The sequence below is a fragment of the Tachypleus tridentatus genome, chromosome 6 (genome assembly GCF_004210375.1).
Source record: "Tachypleus tridentatus isolate NWPU-2018 chromosome 6, ASM421037v1, whole genome shotgun sequence".
NCBI classification, from domain to species: domain Eukaryota; kingdom Metazoa; phylum Arthropoda; class Merostomata; order Xiphosura; family Limulidae; genus Tachypleus; species Tachypleus tridentatus.
In genome coordinates, this window is record NC_134830.1 from 67,370,289 (window position 1) to 67,393,918 (window position 23,630).

The window sequence follows — 23,630 nt, forward strand, 5'->3', positions numbered from 1 at the left end:
GGATTCGAACTCACGACCCTCGGATTACGAATCGTGTGCCTAAACCACTTGACCATGGCGGCAGAAGCAGAGAAATATATAAACATTTAAACCCTCAAATTATCGACTTCTTATATTCTGTCATTTATCAGCAAGGACCTCATATTGTATTATGTTGAGTAATTTCTTTACTTTATTACAGTACACGCTCTAAGGAAATTACCAAAAAACAACTGTGTGAAATCACTCACTATCTATGGAAAATACGTGAAGGATACATCATCAGAAATTAATGGAGTTAAATGTATTGTTGATGGTATATTTGTTTAATTTTGTGTGTATTCAAGAACATTATCTTAATATGTACCCTGTAACCAATAAAGGTATGGACCAACAAGGAACGTGGTGCATAAATAGTTCATTAAAAGGCGGTTAAAAACCTTACTTCTTTTAAATGAAAAGTACGAACAAAATTATTAATATGCTTTGGGGGTTAATCTAGGCAAGAATTTTACAACTGCACGACTGTACGGTGGCAAAACATTTGCTCTGACTCACCGTACACAATTGTGTGCTAAAAAAAGATCATTCTGATTCATAATACACATAATTCATAACTATATTTAAGAAAAGGTGTTCACTCTTGTCTTATATTTTACATCATTCAAAATTTTGTGATAGAAAAAACGTTTATAATTACTCGTATCTAACAATTATAAAAATGATGTTCTAAAAACATGTAGGTCCAAGAAACCTTTCGAAAGCACTCCGGTTATAGGGTTTCTGTTTCATTTTTAACAGTTATAAACAACCATGATTCTGATAGTTGTTTGTGTTCCTCAGAGGTCTGACTCATTGTTACGTTGTATTATATTCGGATGTTACCAGGTTAGTATGTAATATTATTTACATCTCTTAATTACCAAGTTATTTATATGTACACTCACATCTTGTACACATATAAAAATAGCTAAAACTATATATTTATGTTTCCACCATGGGTAAGCGTTCCTACTACACGGTAATTAGATTTTTAAAGGAACGTATATATTGTTATTTTAATACTTTAATGGCATTTTACTGAGAGCGAATAGCATTTAATCTGTAAGATAAGTTGTTGGAGTCAAAAAATAAAAGTGGCAGAATAAATACACATCGCTGAAATTTGGTTCTAAGTATTGTAGTTTTGTAGGATGTAGACAGTAATTTAAGTTGTTAAATTGAAAATAAACGTGACATAGTAAACAAACATCCTGAAGTTGGGTTCTGAATACTGTAGTTCTGTAGGTACAAAATAAATGAACAGTTAAAACATTTTTATTTTTTATTTACACCACATTTAACATTATATACTTTAAAGATAACAAATCGTCTTCGTTACTAAATACAGGCATTGATAGAAGTACTTTAAACAAGACAAACCTTTTCACAAACCCTTAACAACACAAAGAATAAAACACAGCAACTGTGTATTGTGCGCTTCACAAAGTTGCTTGACTATCGGATATTTGATTGTACATTAAACATTTGAAGTACTTCTCACACAATCATGCGAAGCCTAAAGACAGGAAAATGAAACAAAACACAAAAAAGACTTTTCCATTACACAAGTAGTAATAATAACTATAAAAAATACTAAAAACATTTAACTTAAAAATTAGAATGAAAGTATTTTAATACTCTCAAACTTAGTTCTGCAAGATATTTGATCTATAATACCATTTACCCCTATTTAAGTGATAGTCAAAAATTTCTTACAACCACTACGGAAATACATGAAATTATGTTATTTCTCAGTTTGCTTTTTCTATAGTTGTAATTGCGATAACAGTTTAATATATCACAGCTTGCGTTATTGGGCTCCAAAAATTTGCATATTCGCTGATTCGTTAGTGAATATGTGGACAACGTGGTCAGCAAAATCGATATTTAAAATGAGATCAGCCTAAAACAAAACTTCCTACACACACACACACACACATACGTATATAACACAATCACAATACGATTTTTTTCTAACACTTATAAGCATATCACTCAATATTTAAAAAGCCATCACTGTCATCTTGTTAAGATGTTTCTTGAAGCAAGGATGAGATTTAGTATAAGTTATCCATTTCTTCACGTTTACAGTGCTAATATGTATTGTGCCAGCATCTTTCAAAGCTTGCCTATTTGCTGTTCCTAAACGTAACCACGTTGTCTCATCCTATAGAGATTCCTCAAGAAGCTTGTGTGACTTCAAAAGCTGTTATACTCCTCTGAGATCTGACCATTTCTCGATTATCCTTAAATAACTGACGAACCTTCGGACATCTTCTTGTACGTTCTGCGTGTTTAATAGGTAATTTATTAATTGTAAAAGTTAATAAGTATTCGAGCAACAGATCTTATTGTTTATTTTCAGAAAAAATGCAGCATTTTTGTTTAGACAAACAAATTTTAGTATTCTTTGGAGAAATTTAAGCTTCAACGTTGTGTGGGCAAACAAATTTCAGCACTGGTTAAACAATCTAGACAGTACAGTTTAGCTATTAAAAGGATAGAACGGCGGCCATTTCAAGAACTTGTTTCTCTGGGTAACTTAAAGCTATCTCAGAATAAAAAACAACAAACTAACACTAACCGTTTTATTTTTATTTTCTTGGTTGTCGAAAGAGGCCAACATAATAAGGTATAAATGTTTTATAAATGGTGGTTATTGGTAATGATACCAGAAAATATTCATTCACTAAGACATGAGCAGAGAACAAAAAATATTGCAAATGGAACTTTTAATAATTCTACGGAAAATATTAAACTGACATTTGTGGACAAGAGTAGAGATAAGCATTAATTAGTTTAATATGCAATGATCTGGGATTTTCTGAATAACAAACTTCGAGTATTCTAATGAAGTAGAAAAGTATTTTCCTTACTGTCTTCACTTTTCTATACAGGTTTCATGCATGATATAATTTATCAAATAAAATGGTTTTAAGAACTGTTAACACTAGTCTCCTGCTAAATTAAACTGTTGTTTAGCACTAATGCACTTTGTGATGTTACTTAGAAGAAATGTCGTGTTTCACTGTACAGGATTTGAAAGTTTACGAATGCCTGGTCTTTCTGTTACACGTTTTACAACAAAACATACTTGTTAAACGTACACGTTTTCCTTATGTCTTTAACATAAAGCCAATTCAAACCAATATTTCAAAGATAAAAATTAATAATGCAAGATCGTATTTCATTGTTAACTTGAAAATATTTTAAAGATAAATTAGGTTTAAGATAGGTAAAGAAAAAACATTGCTAAATTTGTATTTATGACTACCCTGTATATAATTCCTTGTACATATGTGTACCTACTGCTCTTTCATATATAAGTACCACAACTCCCGTTTTACCTTCTGCATACGTTACATGCATAAGTAAATATCCTGGACGACTTTTAAAAGATCCTATTTACATGCCAAATACAGCAACAATCCCACCAGCAAATACTCTGTGTGGAATGCCAGTATATATACCTCACGACCGACTGCTTATTTTATCAGCATTGTTGCTATTGCTGTGAGAGTGTTTGTACGCGTGTGTGTTTACGTGTGTAAGGATAAGTGTAACAATGAAGTTCAATCCAATGGAGGAAACAGAATATGGTTTTAGCCCACAAACGTCGCAGAAGAGTCAATGAACAATAGATCGAAAACAAGAAGTTCCTTCTTATTCAGTCTTGTAACTAAGCAACCGATAATTCGAAGAACGCTTCCAAGATCTTTAATTTGTCATGAGTCCACAAGGAATAGCATAGCTACAAAGTTATTTTCTTCTAAGCACTGTTACGAGCAACCACACTTTTTGACTATCATTCCTGGTAAGACCCCCAAAATAATGTTACTATTGTCATTGAAGTACAACATAGTTATGGAAGATATCTTGGAGGGGGCGCAACAAGGCCCGATAGATCCTAAAGGGTCGATTTGTTGAACTAAATGAGTATGAGGATAGCGATGAAGAAACACAAAAGGACATTCTCCACTGCAGTAATTAGCCTCGTATCTCTTTGGAGCGATGACCCAGTCCCACTTGAACTCCACAAAATCAACGGTCAGAGGGTAACGGCAACATCTAACTTCAGTTGTTTCAAGGTCACATTCAAGACCATCTGATTCTCGTTTCGACCGAATCACTTGTGGCTTCTTCATTTCAATCTCAATAAAAGGACGCTAAAAAAGTTAAACAATTTTAGCAATATATATATATATTGTTTAAACGTTATCACAAGCCTGATTTATATATACAATAAGGATTATTATATAATATTAGTTTCCGATTACAATTAATAAAATACTAAAATGTGCATTCGCTTTTCAAGGCTGCAAGTTCTGATACGTTGAATAAAATAAAACTGGTCAGTTTGTTGGATTTATTTAGTCAGACTAATAGTGCATTATGACAGTTTCAGATAATCTGAATTAAAACAACATATAGAACCTCCCTCTCCAATTCGTCCATAAAACTTTTGTTAGATAAAAACGGATAAAAGAAAAAAACAACAACTAAAATCGCTAGCACTGTATTGGAAAACTATTAATTTGTTACAGAAAAAATAGTACCAGTAAAGAAATACAAAATGGAAGGGTCTAAATGTCCTAGCGATATCATGTAAACTCATATCCGAGGCTTCCGAGTATCAAAGGCTCATGTATAGTCATTCTTAATCTAGGGCAAAAGAATAGAGGGATAGAAACAAGGCAACATATGAGGTTACTCATAACTGTATATTGGGATTGATTGTTACAATCATGACGCATTTACAGGTGACAGTACGGATCACGTTCCTCTAACTTTGGACTTTAAAATACGCAGCCTAACACACTAGACTAAACTTGCCCTATTTGTCAAAACGATAAAATACATTAATAAACTTGATTTTATTGTTTTAAATATATGATATTATACCAGTATCGTAAGCACAGTAAGTACACTTTGTTAAATCACTACCAATATATTTTTGCAAGTACACCTCATTATTGAAGGACTCACTATTTGCTCTGAAAATTTCAGGGAAGTTAATGAACAGAAAACTTGCATTTTATTATATTTGTTTCGGTCAAGCCGTTTCACAGATAAAAGCGTGTTGTGTTCACAATAGCCTAGACTAATTAAAAAAAAAACATATAATTTGTTTGCATTATCTTGTCTAACCCCCATTTCATCGAAGTACTGATCTTTGTTATAGAATTAAATTCCATAAAACAATCGTGATCACAGCACTTCAATTTATTACATTAAGACATTACGAAGGTCCAGAAGTAAAACAAGTCACAAAATGAAAAATCTAATGAAACTGATTAAGCGGTTCTCAGTTGGAGAAGACAGGGATCGAAAAATGATTTAGAGTGTTGTTATTTTATGGCTTTTTAAACGTAAAATTAATAGAAAATTAGTGCCTTAAAATGGTTTTAAGGAGGAATAATAAAATGACTTAAGAATGCTGTTATTTTATGGCTTCTTAAACATAACAGTAATGGGAAATCAATGTCTTAAGATTTTTTTTGAAAAGGTTATGCAGTAATTGTCTTTCAAAGCAATTTACTATGCTGCTATGTGTATATGCATTTTAAAATCGATTGCTTTAAGAAACTTATAAATAAAGTCAATTATTTTTCTATAAATGGAAGAGATTCAACTTTGGTTAACACTTAAACCAAGGATGAATTCAAATTCATCGGCAAGAGAAATCTTTCCAAAACGACAATAACAATGTAAGGATATAACTTTGGTTCCAAGATATTCTCTGTATGCTCTGTAACAACACATTCTGTACATTTTTAGTGTTGATTTTTTCTGAATCCTATCGAGGTTCAAATGCGGCTTTATATATCAAATAAAATCTACTATTGCTATCCAGATATACGAGGAAGCCCAAATCCTGTTAGAGAGAGAAAAAGTGTGTGAGGGGACGTGCCCCCCTTGTAAATTACACCCATGACCAAACTCACCGACTTGAACGCTTTTAAATCTAGAAAAAAAGATACTTTTAAAACTTACGTGAGATTCTTCGTCTTTTTCAGAAAAATAAGAAATTGGAACGAAGTTTCCCTTGTAGTCTTCAGTCTGGATCATTAACCCGAGGTTCTCTTCAGGGTGGTTAATCCAGTGCGATACAACTTTACGGACACCTAGCTTGATCCATCGTCCATGATGTCCTTTCAGATCGACATGCTTTACTCGGTACTGCATAAATAACCAACATTTAATTTGATACTCTGTCTTCGGATACTGGTTTTGTGTTCAGGAGTATTATCGAAATTTCGAACGACTGTACAGTAAATTATATTTCTAGTGTATATGTAGGACTGTTACGAAAATATTCTTTTGGTAAAACACGTGATAAATGTATTTTGTTCAATGACTAAAAGTTTTGTTTAGCTAAAGCAAAGGATATAGGTTTTATAACTTAAGTTATTATAAAGAACTGTGTACTACTTTAATAACTGTCACATTCAACCGAAACGGCGAAACATTGGTTTTGAACTTTAAATCAATTATTTCCTCAGTTTCAGTAAGTATTCGTCCTAATATACAGAGATAAAATAAAATTATTCGTCTTTTTTTTTATTTCGCGCAGAGCTACACGAGGGATATCTGCGCTAGCAGTCCTTAATTTAGTAGTGTAAGACTAGAGGGAAGGCAGCTAGTCATCACCACCCACCGCCAACTCTCGGGCTACCCCTTTAACACTGAATAGTGATATTGACCGTCACATTTTAAGGCCTCCACGGCTGAAAGGGCGAGCATGTTTGATGTGACTGGGATTCGAAACCGCGACCCTCGGATAACGAGTCGAGTGCCTTAACCACCTGGCCAGAATGAAATGAAGACTTACTCTAGCTTTGGAGATCGATATTTTTCTTCACGTATATAGTAGCTGTAGGACTTCAATTTCCAACCTAGTTCGATATAAACTTCCATATATTCATAGTATTTACAACTCTGAGGTTTTGAAGAGATTTGTTTCTCAGTTACTTACTTAGTACTGCGCAAGCTCAACAACAGCACGAACAACGTAGTACTTTTAACAATTTACGTCATCATTGTGACGTCGGTATTAATTTTTGTACATTATATTAAAAAAACATTATAACGAATCCTATCAAAGACGGCGCAAATAAAATAATTTCTTCTGTAAATTGTACCGCCTTCTAATTAGAAGAATACCTTGAAGGGTAGGGAAAGCAAACATATAGATAATAAACCGTAAACTTTCGTAATAACAGTTCTTTCAACAAATCATAATTTGCTGATTAAAAGAAACCAACTCAATATTTTGTGGATAAATAAATTTTATTTGTCTTATTTGAGTCTAACTTTTCATTTCAACCTATTCCCTTAAGTGAAGGTTTAAAATCCGTTTGGGCATAATTAGCTTTACAAATTATTCATAACATTCTTATGGACATACGGTCTCTTTTATCTTCGGTATCACATAGAATAGATACAATGAACAATTATACCACTGATCCAATAAACTGAATTTGTCTTATTGTTGCCGACATAGTATGATGAAAACAGAACTTAGGTAGTTAGTACAAGAATCTGCACAATATAATTAAATTATTTATTTTTCAAGAAATAAATGAAAGTAGCTAACAAAATTAAAGTTGGTAGAATTAATCGATTGTTAACTTTAAATATTTTCTTAAATAGAACGAGCAACAGCCATATTATTTATATATATTGTTGTTTCTTTAAACAATGAGATAACGTACCTGTAACTGGCTGAGAGACTCGATACCTCTGACCACTTGATTGATGTGGACTGTGACACCACCATGTTGAAGATCCTTTACGGACTTGAGATAGATCCAAAGATGAGCTTTCTTGAGACGGGACTTCATGACTTTCTCGGAGAAGTCAAAATGAAGGATATTCTTCTCTAGAGTTTGGTCGTATTCGAGCGCTGCTAAAGAAATCAGATAGATTTAGCGCTCTTCTCAGTGTACACAATTAATCCTCATAAAAAACAACAACAAGAAATTGGCGTCATCAACAGTATAAATACTAATTACATAAAGCAAAGAGTTAATTGTTGATGCTCAGAAGTGATTCGATGAAATAGTTTAACAAACGGGCAGGGTGCCCTCTTTTGTGTATATCAACATTGCAGCATCATACATATAATTTTTGAATATCATCACGCGCTTATGAAGAGCTGTGCTGACAAAAATTGTTTTAATGAAGTTTTGTTTGATTTCGTGAATTCTTGATTTGATTTGATTTTGAATTTCACACAAAGCTACTCGAGGGCTATCTGTGCTAGCCGTCCCTAATTTAGCAATGTAAGACTAGAGGGAAGGCAGCTAGTCATCACCACCCACCGCCAACTCTTGGGCTACTCTGTTACCAACGAATAGTGGGATTTTAACCGTCACATTATAACGCCTCCACGGCTGAAAGGGCGAGCATATTTGGCACGACCGGGATGCGAACCCTCGATCCTCAGATTACGAGTCGCACGCTTTAACACGCTTGGCCATGCCGGGCCTTCGTGAATTCTAGATTTACTTGTCAAATCCAGTCTTTTATACGTCAATTTAAGATCCTTGTTAATTTTGAAATCGGTAGACTTACCTATATTTCGTATGAGTCTAAAGAAACCGACAATATGTTTCAAGTAGAAGCGCTGGAGGTTAATGGTTTGGTTTGTTTTGAATTGCGCGTAAAGCTACGTGAGGACTATCTGCGCTAGCCGTTCCTAACCTAGAAGTGTTATACTAGAGGAAAGACAACTAGTCATCACTTCCCACAACTACTCTTTTACTAACTAATAGTGGGACTGGCAGCACATTATAACGTTCCCACCCCTGAAAGGGCAAGCATGTTTGGTGTGAAGGGGATTTAAACTCGCGACCCTCAGACTACGAATCGAGTGCCTTAACCATCTGGCTATGCCAGGCCACCTAGAGGTCAATGACCCTAAAATATTCTCAATATGGATGAGTGTATTTAGTAATACCTCTCCAAAAGGCAACAGCAACAAACAACTTATATTATGTCCTCTTCCCACAATTATACTAATCAAGCCACTAAATGATTTAGTGTACTAGGCATATTTCACAACTGTTAACCAGTAAACAAGAGTAGTATGTGTTTCACCCTTGAATACTTTATAGTAAACAAGCCTGCTGTGTAAGAAAGGGAATGGTGGGTTATATTTTGTTCAGTTGCCAGTGGCCACTTGGTGCCCAGTATCGTACCCCATCGAGAAAGGCCAGCGGGAAAAAGTCAACACATTCTTACCCCCCTGATGAGCTGGAAAACAAAGCCTCTCAGAAGATTTTGTATCCTAAGCTTGTTCCTTTCTAAGGACTCTGAATACTGATTCCGTCTTTTTGCCGGTTCTTCATCGCACGTAACAGCATTTTGTTTGAGTACTAATAGGTTAGTAAAGGCCATGATGGCAATGGACGACCTTCACTCTTTGCTGACTTCCAGGTATTCAAAGGTGCTTACTCACTTGGGACTATTAATGCATTTTAATTTTTCCAAGCATGAGATTTCAACTAAATTTATTGGCTTAGCTAACCACGTGCTAAGTTAAACACGTTGGGATAATAAATGGAAACTTAGCTCTTCCTTTCTGTGTTGTTTTGTCTGGTCAGTTATAGTCTTAAAATGGTCCCTCACTCACAAAATAAGCTTTGTATTTCTTGAAAATATTATGTTTGCATACTAGTTTGCTCATTTGGAAGTAATCAAAAAGTAACTAAACAAAACTTTTCTAAAGTGAACAAAGAGAATTGTAAATTCTTACTGCAATTTAAATATGTTTATAAACAAACACAAACTAAAGTTGAGCAAACAAGATACCTAAGTTTCTCTATTGACATTGTAATAACTGCTTTCAAATGACCTAATTCACTTTGGTAACTATGGTAACTTAACAAAACAGATTAGTTTAGAAAAATATGTTTGAGTGACTAGTGCAATTTAAACTGGCATATACAGTCAACACATACACCCGAATATACTCTGACGATCCATAGAACACTAAGAATGATACAAAACTTATATATCTGCATTAATAGTTATTATTTTTATATAGTCAACACATATATCTGGGTTTACTTTGACGATCCATAAAACACATAGGTTGGTACAAAACTTATATATCTGCATTAATAGTTATTATTTTTATACAGTTAACACATATATCTGGGTGTACTCTGACGATCCATAGAACACATAGGTTGGAACAAAACTTATATATCTGCATCAGTAATTATTCTTCTCGGAAGTGATCTGATCAATACACATATGAATAAAAGCTACTTTTACTTGGGAATATAATATTTAATTTTTTTTGCTACGGATTTACAACACTACAATCAGGAATTCGATCCCCGTCGATGGACTCAGCAATGTGGCTTTGTTATACAAAAACACACATACACACGCTTATGTTGCACTTTTAAAGAACGTAGCGTTGATAATGTAAATAAAAACTGCTCTTTCTGACGTAAATGTATTTATATTCTTAAATAGAGACTGAATAACAAACTTTATTCTATCATATAGACGCGTAGTGTTATGTAAATATGTTAGACTAGCTGTTTGCTGTAACTAATATTAATTTCTGGTCAAAGATAACTGCATAATTTTATAGCACAAAAAAGCCAAATAAGCCCACGAGGACGAAGCCCAGTTGAAAGAATTTATAAAATTTCACGATCAACAGTACTGAGAGTTAATTGTACTTTATATAAAATATGTTCCAGATTCATTGCTGCCATCAAATATTCAGTCTTATGACCAAGAATACGTAATATCGACCAACTATGCATTCTCATTGTAACAAGTTTCCAGACGACGAAGAAGCTAACCTTAAACGACACTTCTTGAGAAACTTTCCACGGATCCTCCGCTATGCATAAACATAGCCTTGAAAGACATCATTTAAGTAGACTAAAGGTGTAAACGTACGTCGAAATTTACACCGAAGAGTCTGACAGATATGTGGTCGAATGTGATTTCTGTAATCCTAGTTTTTATTAATATTTGTCAGCTTTCTCGTGAAACAATTCTTTGTCTAAATAGTTTAAACTTTTTAATTCTTTACTGAGATTTGTTTTTGCAAAATGTTTTAATAGACAACGACTATCTCCATTTGTTATTAGAAGAAGAAAAAATATCACACTTTCCTGTATCCACTAGAATTGTTAAACAAAACGCACTCAATGCGAAATGGCCGATATTTTTAAGCATGCGATATGTTGATGAACAATGCTTTGATACTATAATATAATTTAACCTCAAATTACTGATGGAGTCCATAGTTTTTAAGAGCATGTTTTTGAACTATGTATACTAATTTGTTGAAAATCTTATTGATTATAACTCCTCAATGACACAAGAGTTAAAAATAATAATAACCAAAAATACCATCATTAATTTCCGATGTGGTTTATCAAATACACATAGATAAGTGAGTGGTTTAGTATAATAGTTTGGTTGGTTCTTTATAGTAAGTGTTTTAGCAGACATTAAATATAAAATTATTCAACTCGATTTAATACGTGGTGAGGCATCCACTGGAAGTAAATGGTATAAGAAAACATCAGTGATATCAGAGTTAAAAGACTTGTAAGTCAATATTATCCTCATAATGATTCAAAAATTATTTTTAAACCTCTCAGTACGCTTTTTAAACGTTAAAGAAAACAAAGACTACTTCTTGATTTCGCATTATTCATGGATAACATACTTTCATATGTGTGGACACCGCACTGTCACTTTGTTGACAAAACTTAGCGCCACCTAGAAGTAACAATTATAAGTATAGGAAGTTTTTTAAAAAAAGTAGAAATTTAACAGATCTTTTTTCTCTATGCAGGGCACAGCATCAGTTTGGATAATTTTAATGTGTCAAGTAAAAGTTACAAATATATGGAACTTCTACTGAAAGAAGTCTTGTTAACCGAAAAAAAAATATTACTTCTTTCAATTACAAACATTTTTTTTTCATTTAAATCTTACATGTATATTTAAACATGTGTACACAAGATGGTTTATCGTTTTGATCTTATTATGTCATTTTCTTGCTGATTAAATCATTATTTTTCAGACAAACCTATTTTCGATTATTCAGCAATGAACATAGCCTTGCTACAGACTATTGTTATTGCATCTCTCATAGGATTAATATAATCACAACAAAATTCACTCTGAAACTCAAATTTTAACTTGGTTTATATAGGATTCCGGAGTCGAGTGTGACCAGTGGTTATCGTGCCTTGATTGCGAATCTTGGGGCTCATGGTCCTCATTTTGTTGCTGCACGAACGCCTTCCGCTTTTGGGAACTATGGGTGTGCTACTAGAGTGTCGATCAAATTCCAATATTTGATCAAACTAGATTATCCCAACATTAACTTTGGATGATGCTGACCAGCTGCGGCTCTAGTCTGTAAGTTCAAAACTGGGGACGGCTATGTTTGTGCTGCTGTGTGTGTGAAAATCCTAAATAAATAAACAATCATAAATTCATCTCATAGAAACGCATTTGAATTATGTAAATAAAGCAAATAAAAAAAATATTTTGCATAGAGACTTATAACTAACGATGCACCTTCTCGGATCAGAAACTGAAATTGTTCATTGAGAACCAAAATAAAACAAAAATGATCATATCACATTTTTTGTCTTTGTTGTTTTTTTTTGTCAAAATGACCATAAATAGAAATGTAAAAGTTTTTTCGGGTTTTGGTTGTCTCAGAACGTCCACAGTACGTTTCAATTGAGAAATCAAAGCTCAAAAACGCAAGTACTACAAACAAATGAGCAGTACTGGTCTGTAGCTATATAGTTTCAATCAAAACGCATTTTTTGTCTAAATAATCTAGAACTCACCTTGAACGTTTTGTCTTAAAAGGCAGCAGGATTTCAAGAAGAGCTCAGGCTTTTACATGCAAGAAATACATCATTTAACAAGGACATTCAGCCAACTAGAAAGAGTATTATTAAGGCTAAAAGTAGTGGATTTATCTGTAAGGAGCACATGCTATTGAGCAACAGATTTCAACCCTTAATTTCTTCAGATGAGGAACTATTGGAGAGATGAAAAACAAAAGGTTCAGAGAAGGTTCTGAATGATAACGAAATTATAGTTATAGGTGATTTCTTGACAAGGTATGTGGGTAGAATAGTTTGTTTGACGTTAAGCACAAAACCTAGGTTCTATCCTTGCGAGTTCAAAGACATATTGCTGTGTCACTGGTTGAGGGGGGGGGGGAGATAGAAAGAAACAAATCAGATTATGCTATCCAGGGAAAGAGGTGGAGGATATAACTGACAAAGCAGATATACAGTAACGGGGGTTAGCAAAGAAGCAGTCGTTGTGGTGTATGTAGAAGATAATAACTTAGAGAAATGTCGGTCAGGGGAGTTAATTAATTAAGTACAAATGGTTGATAAATACATTTAAAGAAAAAGGCCATAACTTAGTTTTGTCTGGAATACTGCTCAGAAGTAACTGTTGGAATGAAGTTATAAGTATGTCACAAGGGCTAAATGCTGGGCTTAGGTTAGTATGTCAGGATATTCAGATAGGCTGATTAGACTTATTGGACCAGTTCAATGGAAGGAGGGAGCTTTTAAGAATGGATGGCTTAAATTGAAATAGGGTAGGGACTGGTTTTGTTTTGTTTTTTGCAAGCGCTATTAACTTAGCTGTAAATGAAGTTTTAAACTAGGACGAGAGTGTCAAGCGTTCCAGAATAAACAAAATAAAAAAAGAGGCAGAGAAAAGTTTATCACAAGAAACGAGTATAGAAATAGTTATAAGGATAGACTTAATTGTTACTTTTGTAATCCTACAAGTATAAGAAATAAAATAGATGGCTTTAGAGCAGCACTAGCAGGAATAGATGATTTTTTATATAATGAGGATAACTGAAACTTGGTTAAATGTAGATGACATGAGGGAGAAAGGATTATGGAAACTGTTCAGAATGGACTGCTTCACCAATTAGTCAAAAAAACTATAAGAGACAATACTCTTTTAGATTTATTGCTAACTTCAAATATATAAATAATCGAAAGGGTGGAGACTGGAGAACATTTCTGATCATTGCTCTATTACCTTTAATGTTTTGTTGAATATGGAATTAAGGAATAATGATGTTTTGGTTAAAAAATTTTTAAAAAAGCAAATTTTGAAAGTAGACAACATGACTTGTTTGTTGTGAATTAGACAGTTGAGTTATTTGGAGACAATTATCAGATGATGAAAATTATAAAGATAATTTTAAACATTTAAGGTTTAATATATTCCTTATAGGAAGAAACGAGTAGTTGCAACAAAAAACAAAAACAGGTCAGCTTGCAAAGAGTATAAATTAAAGAAAGCATCATAACTTTAAGAAATTTAAATTGACTGGTATGACAAGAAATTTAAAAGATTATAGAAGATCAACAAAATTGGTGAAACAAGAAATTAAAACATCAAAAAGGATGTATGAGAAAACGTTGGCTAAAAATATGTAAAAATTAACAGTATCGATTTCTTTAAATATATTAAAGGTAAATAAAATTTTGAGATGGAGCTAGGACCCTTGAGGGATGATAAAAGACGGCTTGTGTTTGATGGTTGATGGTGATAAGATAGCTGGGTCACTAACTTTTGGTTTTTCTTCAATTTTTATTAACGAAGGTTTTTAGCAGTATTCCAAATTTTGAACAGTTAATGGATGGAAACAAGTTCGATCAAGATGACTGCATTAATTCTGAGCTGGTTGAGAAAAAAAATGGGAAGTTTAAAGAGTGATAATACTCCTTGGCCAATAATATTTTCCCAAGAGTTTTGAAGAAGGTTAAAGATTAGACATATGAGTCTTTTCATTCCTTGAATAGCAGAAAATCGATTTGGTTTGCTTTGTTTCGAATTTCGCTCAAAGCTACGTGAGGGTTATCTGCGCTAGCCGTCCCTAATTTAGTAGCGTAAGACTAAAAGGACGGCAACTAATCATTCCCACCCATCGCTAACTCTTGGACTACTCTTTTACCAACGAATAGTGGGATTGACCGTCATATTATAACGCCCCCACGGCTGAAAGGGCGAGCGTGTTTGATGTGACGAGGATTTGAACCCGCGACCCTCGGATTACGAGTCGAATGCATCAACCACCTGGCCATGCTGGGCCCCAGAGGATCGACTATTGCCTAATGTAAGTCCTCTTTTCAAGGGAAATGATAAAAACTGTCCCAGCAATTATAGACCCATTAGTCTTACATCAGTTGTGGGAAACGTTTTGGAAAGTTTGACAAAAGATGCTTTGCAAAGTAATTTAATAAAGTTTAAAATTTTAAGTAATAGTCAACATGGTTTCACTGAGGAAAAATCTTGCCTTATATACCTTTTGACATGTTTTGAAACTGTTACTGCTCACGTAGATGAGGAGAAGGGTGTATATTTGAAATATATAGATTTTCAGGAAGCACCTGTCAAAGTGTCACATAAACGGCTTGTAAAAAATTATCTCTATAGGTGTTTGGAATAAGTTGGTAAATTGGATAGAAAAGTCTGTGGATGGAAGAAAGCAGAGGGTTATTACAAATGAAGTTCGGACAAACTGGGTTAATATTACAAGTGGGGCACCTCAGGGCTAAGTCTTAGAACCTTTGCTCTTTTTAATTTGCATTAGAGACATAGTTGAAGGAGTAATCAATAACTGACATAAATATGCAAATTATACTAAGGTCTTGGGTGTTACTAGTTGTGAAGTAGTTCTGCTTTACAGAAGGATTCAGATCATTTGGTGAGTTGGGGCAAATAAATAGCAAATGAGTTTTATTTACAATAAGTGCAAAATATTGCATTCGGGTTATCATAATTTTAATTATATGAATAGGGATAACCATAACAGTGTCATAAAAGAAATGGATCTTGATGTAGTAATTCATCCTTCTCTAAATCCATTCAAGAACTGTGTTGTTGTTAGTGGCAGGACAAATTGGATTTTATGTTTTATTTACTGAACTATTGAATACAAGTCTAAAGAGGTTACAATTTCATTGTACAAATTACTGGTTCTCTCACATTTGGAGTATTCCGTTAAGTCTTGCGCTCCTTACTTCAGGAAATACATTGGAATGTCAGAATTGGTTCAAAGAAGGCTTACTAGGATGGTGCCTGAGATGGAGGGATTATCATATGAGGAAAGGCTGAAACCTCTCAAATTATATTATCTTGAAAAAAGAAGAGCTAGGAGCGATCTGATTGAGGTGTTAAGATTGTAAAAGGAAACTGATGGTGCATCTTTTTTTTATTACTTAACAGTCCAAATAGTAGAATAAGGGACACAAATATGAATTACGGCATAGTCATCTTTATCTAAGACCTTGTTGTAGTTGGCCTTTGGAATGAGTTGTCTTCGAATGTTGTGGATGCAGTAAATTTAAGTGAGTTTAAGGAAAAGCTTGTTAAATATGCGAATGATAAGAGTTTGCTTTAAGTTTCTCTGTTTTTTAATTTATTAATTAATTTAGTTTAATTTATAGAACGGGACAACAGAGATGGACCATTATGTCCCTTTTTGTATCAAAATATTATGTTATGTTAACAAGTTTTGATGAATGGCTCTTAAGGCTTTCTTTTCTCTCTTTTGAAATGTTATGTGATTCTCTGTGATTGGTGTTTGATATTTCTTATTTTCATATTTTCAGATCTGCCATGGCCTAGTGAATAGGGCGCTCAACTCATATTCTGCAGGCCACGAGTAGAAATTCTAACCCGAATATGTTAACTCTTTCAACCCATGAGGCGTTTTAATGTTATGATCAATGCCACTATTCATGGGTAAAGGATTGCTCAAAAATCTGCGGTGAGTAGTATTTACTATCTGCCTTCCTTCTAGCTTATCATTTCTAAATTATGGACGACTAGCGTAGAAAACTCTCAGTTGCATTGCTTGAAATTCCACAAACAAACAGACATACTTTCAACCTTGTGAGTAAATTAATGAGACGCTGCACTACCCGGAACTAGTTCGCATACCACATGTTAAAAACCGCTAATTTATTGCAATGAACTTAACTTTTCATTAACTTTCCGTGGCTTGCAGTGTGAGAAATGGCGTTTCACATGCCTTTAGCATGTTAGAACACCGGAGTCATTTGTGACATTATCTTAAAATGAGCCTTCTTTAAATATCATGTAATGTAAAAAGTAGTCGCAAAATGGCCTGTAAAATTATCTATAGACTTTAGTAATTTTTGTGTTTATAATTACCATTGCATTCCTACTCTGAAGAGGGAAGGAAAGGTCAATCTATACACCTAACCTTGTCAGGTCACCCAATATCTTGACCCGATACACGACACAGAACGATGCTCTTATCTTGCTCAAAAATCTTGAAATATGATTTGTTTTTACTTTTCTCCCCATAAGGCATTTAGAGCTATGTACCTAATACTTTTAATTTTTTTCCACTGCATATTTGTTATTGCAAAATTATGTCTGTAAAGTAAGTGCACTGGAATTTGTGGCATCCTTTATTTTCAACTAAATGACACCTTATGCGACAAATAGCCTAAATAATCAGATCAAAAAGTATTTTATATCTTAAAACACATGGACTAAACCACCAAATCAGAGATTTAGAAGTTCAGACATAGCCTCCCTTACTTAGAAATGTAGCCCAGAAAAAAGGACCAGTCAATGAATAGCATCCATCGTCTACATGATTACTTTTAATCGAATAGATGGATTGTCATTTTTCAAACTCAGTCACAAGTGTTTGTTTGTTTGTTTGTTTGTTTAGCACAAAGTAACATAATGGACCATCTTTGCTCTGCCCATCACAGGTATCTGAACACAGTTTCTATCGTTGTAATTCCGCAGATATACTGTCATATAACCAGCTCGATTCTAATTTGAAATTCGATGTGTTAACCAGTAGAGCAATTCTGGTTGCATCCCTTAAAACTTAAACTATAACACATTAGAAGCAGCTTACAACATCTAAACATAGACGCCTAAATTCTTGAACTGGTACGCTCTTTTCCTGTCGATTTGTTTTAACAGTTAGGATAAGTTAGGGATGATCAAATACTCTGGAACAGTTAAAATGCCTGAGGCATGTAATAGTAAAGGTTGATATGATCAGAATGTTACTAGTAAAAGTTCTCTGCTTACGTGAAACGCGGCCTGGTATGGCCATTTGTTAGGGCACTCGACTCTCAATCTGAGGGTCGCGAATTCCAGTCCCTCTCGCTCAAAACATGGTCGTCAGTTCAGTAGTGGGGTGTTATAACGTTACGATGAATCGTACGTTTCCTTTGTAAAAGATTTGGCTGTGGGTGGTGATGACTAGCTAGCTACTTTCCCTCTAGTCTTTCGCTGCCAAATTAGGGGCGACTAGCGCAGATAGGCTTTGAGTAGATATGCGCGAAATTCAAATTTTGCATCAAGTGATAACATGTTATCAACGGCAATTCATAACGTTTTTCACCTCAATATCTTAAGAGCTTTTGACATAAACAAAAAATCTAAGACATACCGAATGATAAGTTACTTACCTTCAAAATCAAGCAAAGATTTCAGAAATAACACTTTTCAGGCTTAAGATTTGCAAGAAAACAGTATCGCAGGATGACAGATGTAACACAGTTTGAAAGAATCAGCAGAAATTTCACAAACACCACTGTTACATATAAATCAGGGAAATATTCTCACAAAATGGCGGTTTTAATAAAAAAAATGCCCTGGTGAAGCAAGTATCTCGTGACATGAAAACAAGAACAAACTTTCAAATTCTAGTTTTTATCGGCTTTTATTCGGGTAAAATATGGATTATTTGTTTGAATTACTTTCTGGTATGTGTTTGTTACTTGGTTTTTCAACCTGAACAACACCTCTTATGGCAAATGGTCTAAAGTTCTATGCTTAGTATATTGTAGATTCAAATACAGCTATCCCGACTAGAAGAATAATCTTAACCAAATAGTAGGATTGATAGTCACATTTCATAGCTTAATTTTTTTTACTATCTAGAAATAGTGTTATTATATTTTATGGAGTAGCTTATAAAGCTGATCGGGTTCGTTTGACCATACAACGATAAAACATACATAACTTGGAAAAAACAAATTAAATATCTTATGTAACACATGTTTCAATGGAATGTTCTACTGAGCCCTCATAATATTTTCTACTTTACATGCATTACTGTAAATTACAATTCTATCTTATAAAAGCTTTAGGCTGGGCGTGGCCTAGTGATTTAGAGTAGCAAAGCTATGAGTCCAAAGATTCTGATTTGCGTACCTTTGCTTCAGAAGCGTGCACCGCGTTTTGAAGACCATGAGTGCAATAAGTACATCAGTTAAGTGCCATTATTCAGTTAGATAAGCGTAGCTAATGATTTAGCAGCAAGTGTTATTAACACTTTTGTCTAATTAAAATGGTCATTTTGTAATTTTATACATATAGTCTAGACTTTGTAAAGTACAATTTTATCTCTTGCTAATTTTCAAATTTTCTTTATTATATTTCCGCCATTCCGTACCCTGAAAGGTGTTTCATCATATCAGACTTATTTTGTAGGTCTTGTCCTTAGAAAACACCGCGATGATAATTATTGATTTCTCTCTCTGGCGATGGCTTTTCGTAAAACAACCAAAGGAATCGGCCAACTTAGATCCACTAAATAAAACCTCACAAAGTCATTAAATATGTAAGTGCTAATAAACAACCAAACGAACGAGTGCTGCCAGTGAATCAGTATTTGATTGCCACCACTCTTAATAGAGCATGCACTACCGACATACGAACAAGGAGGTATAAACTAAGGCTGATACTCACATGGAGTGTCCGTGGCAAAAGCAAACGCCAAATCTGTCGTGGCTGAATCTTCATTCTCTACGTCAGATTCAGGCTGGTCTCTTTGGAAGAACGGGACGTCGGCCTGCAGGTTATACCGGTTAAGGAGGTCGAAAAGCGGAGGAATGTTCTTTAGGCTTTTCGTTGTAATGTTTGGAGGCTGACTCATTCCTAGTTTGGTGAGAATTTGTGCTTTAATCATTTTCAGACGCTGTTTTTTCTCCTGCTCTGGTGTTAGACACTTCTGACATTTCCGGGAACCCTGGGCGACTATCTCTGTATCATCTTCAACAGAATACGTTTCATCATTTTCGACTGCTTCCTCGGAAAGTTCTTTTTGCTGCTGCAACAAAAAATCAATTTGTTCAGTCAAATTCCTTGCCTCTACGTCCATCGTGGACAGTACCTTCAAGTTTCCGATCCTCTCATCCTGTTGATTCGAAGGTTTCTTCGTCGGTGACGCTACCCCTGTAGCGCAGACTGTCAGAACCAAACACATAGCTCCAAGCAGAGCTTTGGATCGGTGAGGCACAGCCGTGCGGTTTCGTGTCAGCGTCATGGTGATTACTGTAGTAAAGCGTCTTTCTTTGTGAGTTTCTAGGGAGAGAAAACGAAATGTCACCAGAGTTAAGGATTGTGAAGGCTGTAGGACGAACTTCTGGGTGTGCGCAGGAATTTTATAGGTAAGTTTAGCTCATATGCTAAGGGGGACGGGAAATTCTCTGGGGAAACAGATGAACACGCCCTTTATTTCACTGAGCAACTTGGCTTTTTTTTTCTGTAACAGTAGAAAGAATGCCAGTAACCACCCACTTTTTTAGGTGGCACCAATCAAATGTCTACTACGTGAAACCCTCGCCCAGGACTGGTCACTGAAGCTGCGCGTGAGTGGATCCTGGGGATTTAACTAATCACCCAAAACTGATCCAAACCTTTAGTTCTAGAGAGTACCTAATACTTTTATATCACATGTCTGTTTTCTGTGAACATGGGTAATCTAATAAAGCCATTTCGTTTTCATAGTAGAACAAAAATCAATAAGTTGAGGAATTAGTAACGCAAAAAATGTACTTCTACACAAACACACGCGCACACACACATTATATTATCTTGCAAAGTTTGCCCAGCATGGCCAAGTGGTTAGGGCGCTCGACTCGTAACCTGAGGGTCGTGGGTTCGTATCATAGTCACACCAAACACGCTCGCCTTTTCAGCAGCGGAGTGGTTATAATGTGACAATTAATCCCACTATTCGTTGGTAAAAAGAGTAGCCCAAGAGTTGGTGGTGAGAGGTGATGACTTGCTGCCTTCCCTTAAGTCTTACACTGCTAAATTAGGAATGGCTAGCGCAGATAGTTCTCATGTGGCTTTGCGCGAATTAAAAACAACAACAACTAAAATATTAATAGTTTCCCAATCAGGGAAGCCGAGATTATATGGTATTTGTAAAAGAATCCGTCCTTATTCATGAACGAAGCACTGTGAGAACTAATAAGTCGACATATGCTTTATGTATAAAACGTTAAATTCATGTTAGAAATACAATGTGTCTAACGGTTTGTTTTAATACGGTACTTTGACAGAATAAATGTTTTAAAACGTTAATTACATAGTCAAAAATAAACTTTAAGTACAGCTAATTCACTGTATTCAGAGAATCGTAGTTTGGAAACTTGCCAGTTTTAGTCGTATGCAAATTTGCTTACCTTTACTTAATATCTACTTTCTATATTCTATAATTTTATAATATCACACACATATATACTATTAACAGTTATATAACATAATTAAAATCTGTGTACTAGAGACACTACAAAATTACCTGAAATATCTTTACACCTTAGTTTTTTATTTTCAACCATAGAACTTTTACGTTTTTTCCCCCATCTCGAGATTAACATTAGTCAACAAGTTATGCGCTAACTGACAAAAGCAAAACGTAAAATTATCCTTGATGTTAAACATAATATTTGATGCACTTCCTTGTTACTCGGTACGTAATATTTGGTCCTTATTTGCTGCCTAAAGATTTGTAGATTTCCTGAAACAATGACAAGAAAGTTACAGTAATTATATATGCATATTAAATCATTTTTTATCTCGGACTTACACATCACTGGGAAATATGTACATAACGCATTTATATTTTAAAATAGGATACGTGAATTTATCACACGCTCAGTGACGAACGATTTTTCTGTTGAATGCCCATAACGGACTCGTGGTTTAAAAAGACGGCCGTAGTCTCAAAGATAAGCTTCAGAGCTCATAACGCTAAAATTCAAGATTAGAGATATGTGTTGAGCGTGGTACAGATAGCACATTGTGTAGATTTATGTTTAACAATAAACAATAGCGTTGTTTGTTTTTCAAATCAACATCTCACTTACGTTTTTGTTAATTAGACGAATCTAGTCCATTATTTCAAAAAGTTTATGTAAAGATTATATATATATAGGAAATTTGTTTATTAAATGATTATTTCGTATACTGTATTTTTCATTAAAATATTAGAATAATTTTATTAATTGTGTACATATGTAAAGACTTTCATTGATTTTAATGGATAAACTGCTTTTTTTGTAGATTTCCTACACCTGAGTTTACTTTGTATCTTACTTTAAAGTTTATGATCTTTATAATGTAAATATTATGAACAAAAAATTACAGAATGGCAACTTATTTTAGTCTTTTGTGTGTCATCGCTTTTGATGTACTGTACGCAATATCTGCAGAAAATATAACACGAATTAACTTCATTAACTTATAGGTATATATATATATATATATATTAGCATCTAATTTGTTTTACTCCTGCCACAAATATAAATTCTGTTTCTATTCAATGACTAACTTCAGCGAAACCTAGATCAGGAAGGACGTAAAAAACAGTTGTTGTCTTTTATGTGAGATAAGGGAGAAGGTATAGCATTACTTCAATCCACGGGAAACAAAGGAAACAGTGCAGAAAGTGAAAACGACAAATACGACTGCTCATTGTTTCGTTGTGCTTTAAGAAAGAAAGAGATAGTGTGTGGGACATATTTGACTGTATCTGTAGAAAGGAAAGAAATAGTTCTGTGACATATGTGACTGATAGGTATTTCATTGTCTGGATAAAACAGAGAGATATTTATGATAAATATGAGTAATGTCTGTTTCAATGTGTCTGGATAAAAAGAAAAGAGATAGTTGTGTGACATATACGACTGATGATTGCTTCAATGTACCTAGAGGAAGGAGACAAATACCTCTGTGACATATACGACTGATGATTACTTCACTACCAAAAGAAAGAAGAGAGATAAGTTGTGTGACATACGACTGATGGCTACTTCATTATATTAATATCTAGAGAAAGAAGACAGATAGTTGTGCAACATATACAAGTGATGGTTACTTCAATATCAATTTATTTTTGTCCAGTTATGAGCACTCTTAGTAGATATACTTAGAATCGTATATAATTCTCAAAAGACATGTCTTGGAACTATTCTGATAGTGCATGTTTAGATGTCGTCTGTCCAGTTGTTCACAAAAGTTGATTCTAACTAAAATTAACAAGATGCTAGAGGTGTTATTACATGTTTCTATGTTTGCCTGGAATTTTCTGGCTAAAAATATCTAAAAGTTTTTACTCAGTTGTCTAGATTATATCTTCAAAGTCCATCAGATAAGTCTTACATAAGTAGAAACGATTATGTTATTGAAGTTCAAATGCCTACTGAATATATATGTGTGTGTGTGTGCATACGTGTGTATGTTCACCAAGTTAAAGATAATTT

At 34.2% G+C, this 23,630-nt stretch overlaps 1 protein-coding gene and 1 long non-coding RNA gene across 3 annotated transcripts in view; one reads left to right on the top strand and one right to left on the bottom strand.

The window, feature by feature from the left end:
* Nucleotides 1-1,288: 1,288 nt before the first annotated feature.
* LOC143252730 (growth/differentiation factor 8-like) lies at nt 1,289-20,509 on the bottom strand. 2 transcript variants are annotated; one of them, XM_076505315.1, is made up of 4 exons: nt 19,828-20,509; nt 7,737-7,927; nt 6,016-6,201; nt 1,289-4,187 (listed from the first exon to the last, which is right to left on the bottom strand). In XM_076505315.1, the coding sequence occupies exons 1-4, from the start codon at nt 20,402-20,404 to the stop codon at nt 3,801-3,803; spliced, it is 1,341 nt and encodes a 446-aa protein (XP_076361430.1). In that variant the 5' UTR covers nt 20,405-20,509; the 3' UTR covers nt 1,289-3,800. The 2 variants fall into 2 exon arrangements, with proteins under 2 accessions (XP_076361430.1, XP_076361429.1); XM_076505314.1 differs by having other exon boundaries at nt 7,737-7,930; nt 19,828-20,492.
* LOC143252732 (uncharacterized) overlaps nt 19,940-23,630 on the top strand; it is a 118,253-nt gene continuing 114,562 nt past the window's right edge. The window contains exon 1 of the long non-coding RNA XR_013029119.1: nt 19,940-20,528. This is a non-coding gene — a long non-coding RNA (uncharacterized LOC143252732). The remainder of the gene's footprint in view (nt 20,529-23,630) is intronic.

Excerpts from the sequence above, each read along its gene's own strand:
- LOC143252730 (XM_076505314.1), bottom strand. The coding sequence starts at position 20,404 with ATGACGCTGACACGAAACCGCACGGCTGTGCCTCACCGATCCAAAGCT. Across the intron at positions 6,202-7,736 it reads AGTCTCTCAGCCAGTTACAG|TACCGAGTAAAGCATGTCGA; the intron begins GTACGTTATCTC and ends TTATTTATGCAG. Across the intron at positions 4,188-6,015 it reads AAAAAGACGAAGAATCTCAC|CGTCCTTTTATTGAGATTGA; the intron begins GTAAGTTTTAAA and ends TAACTTTTTTAG.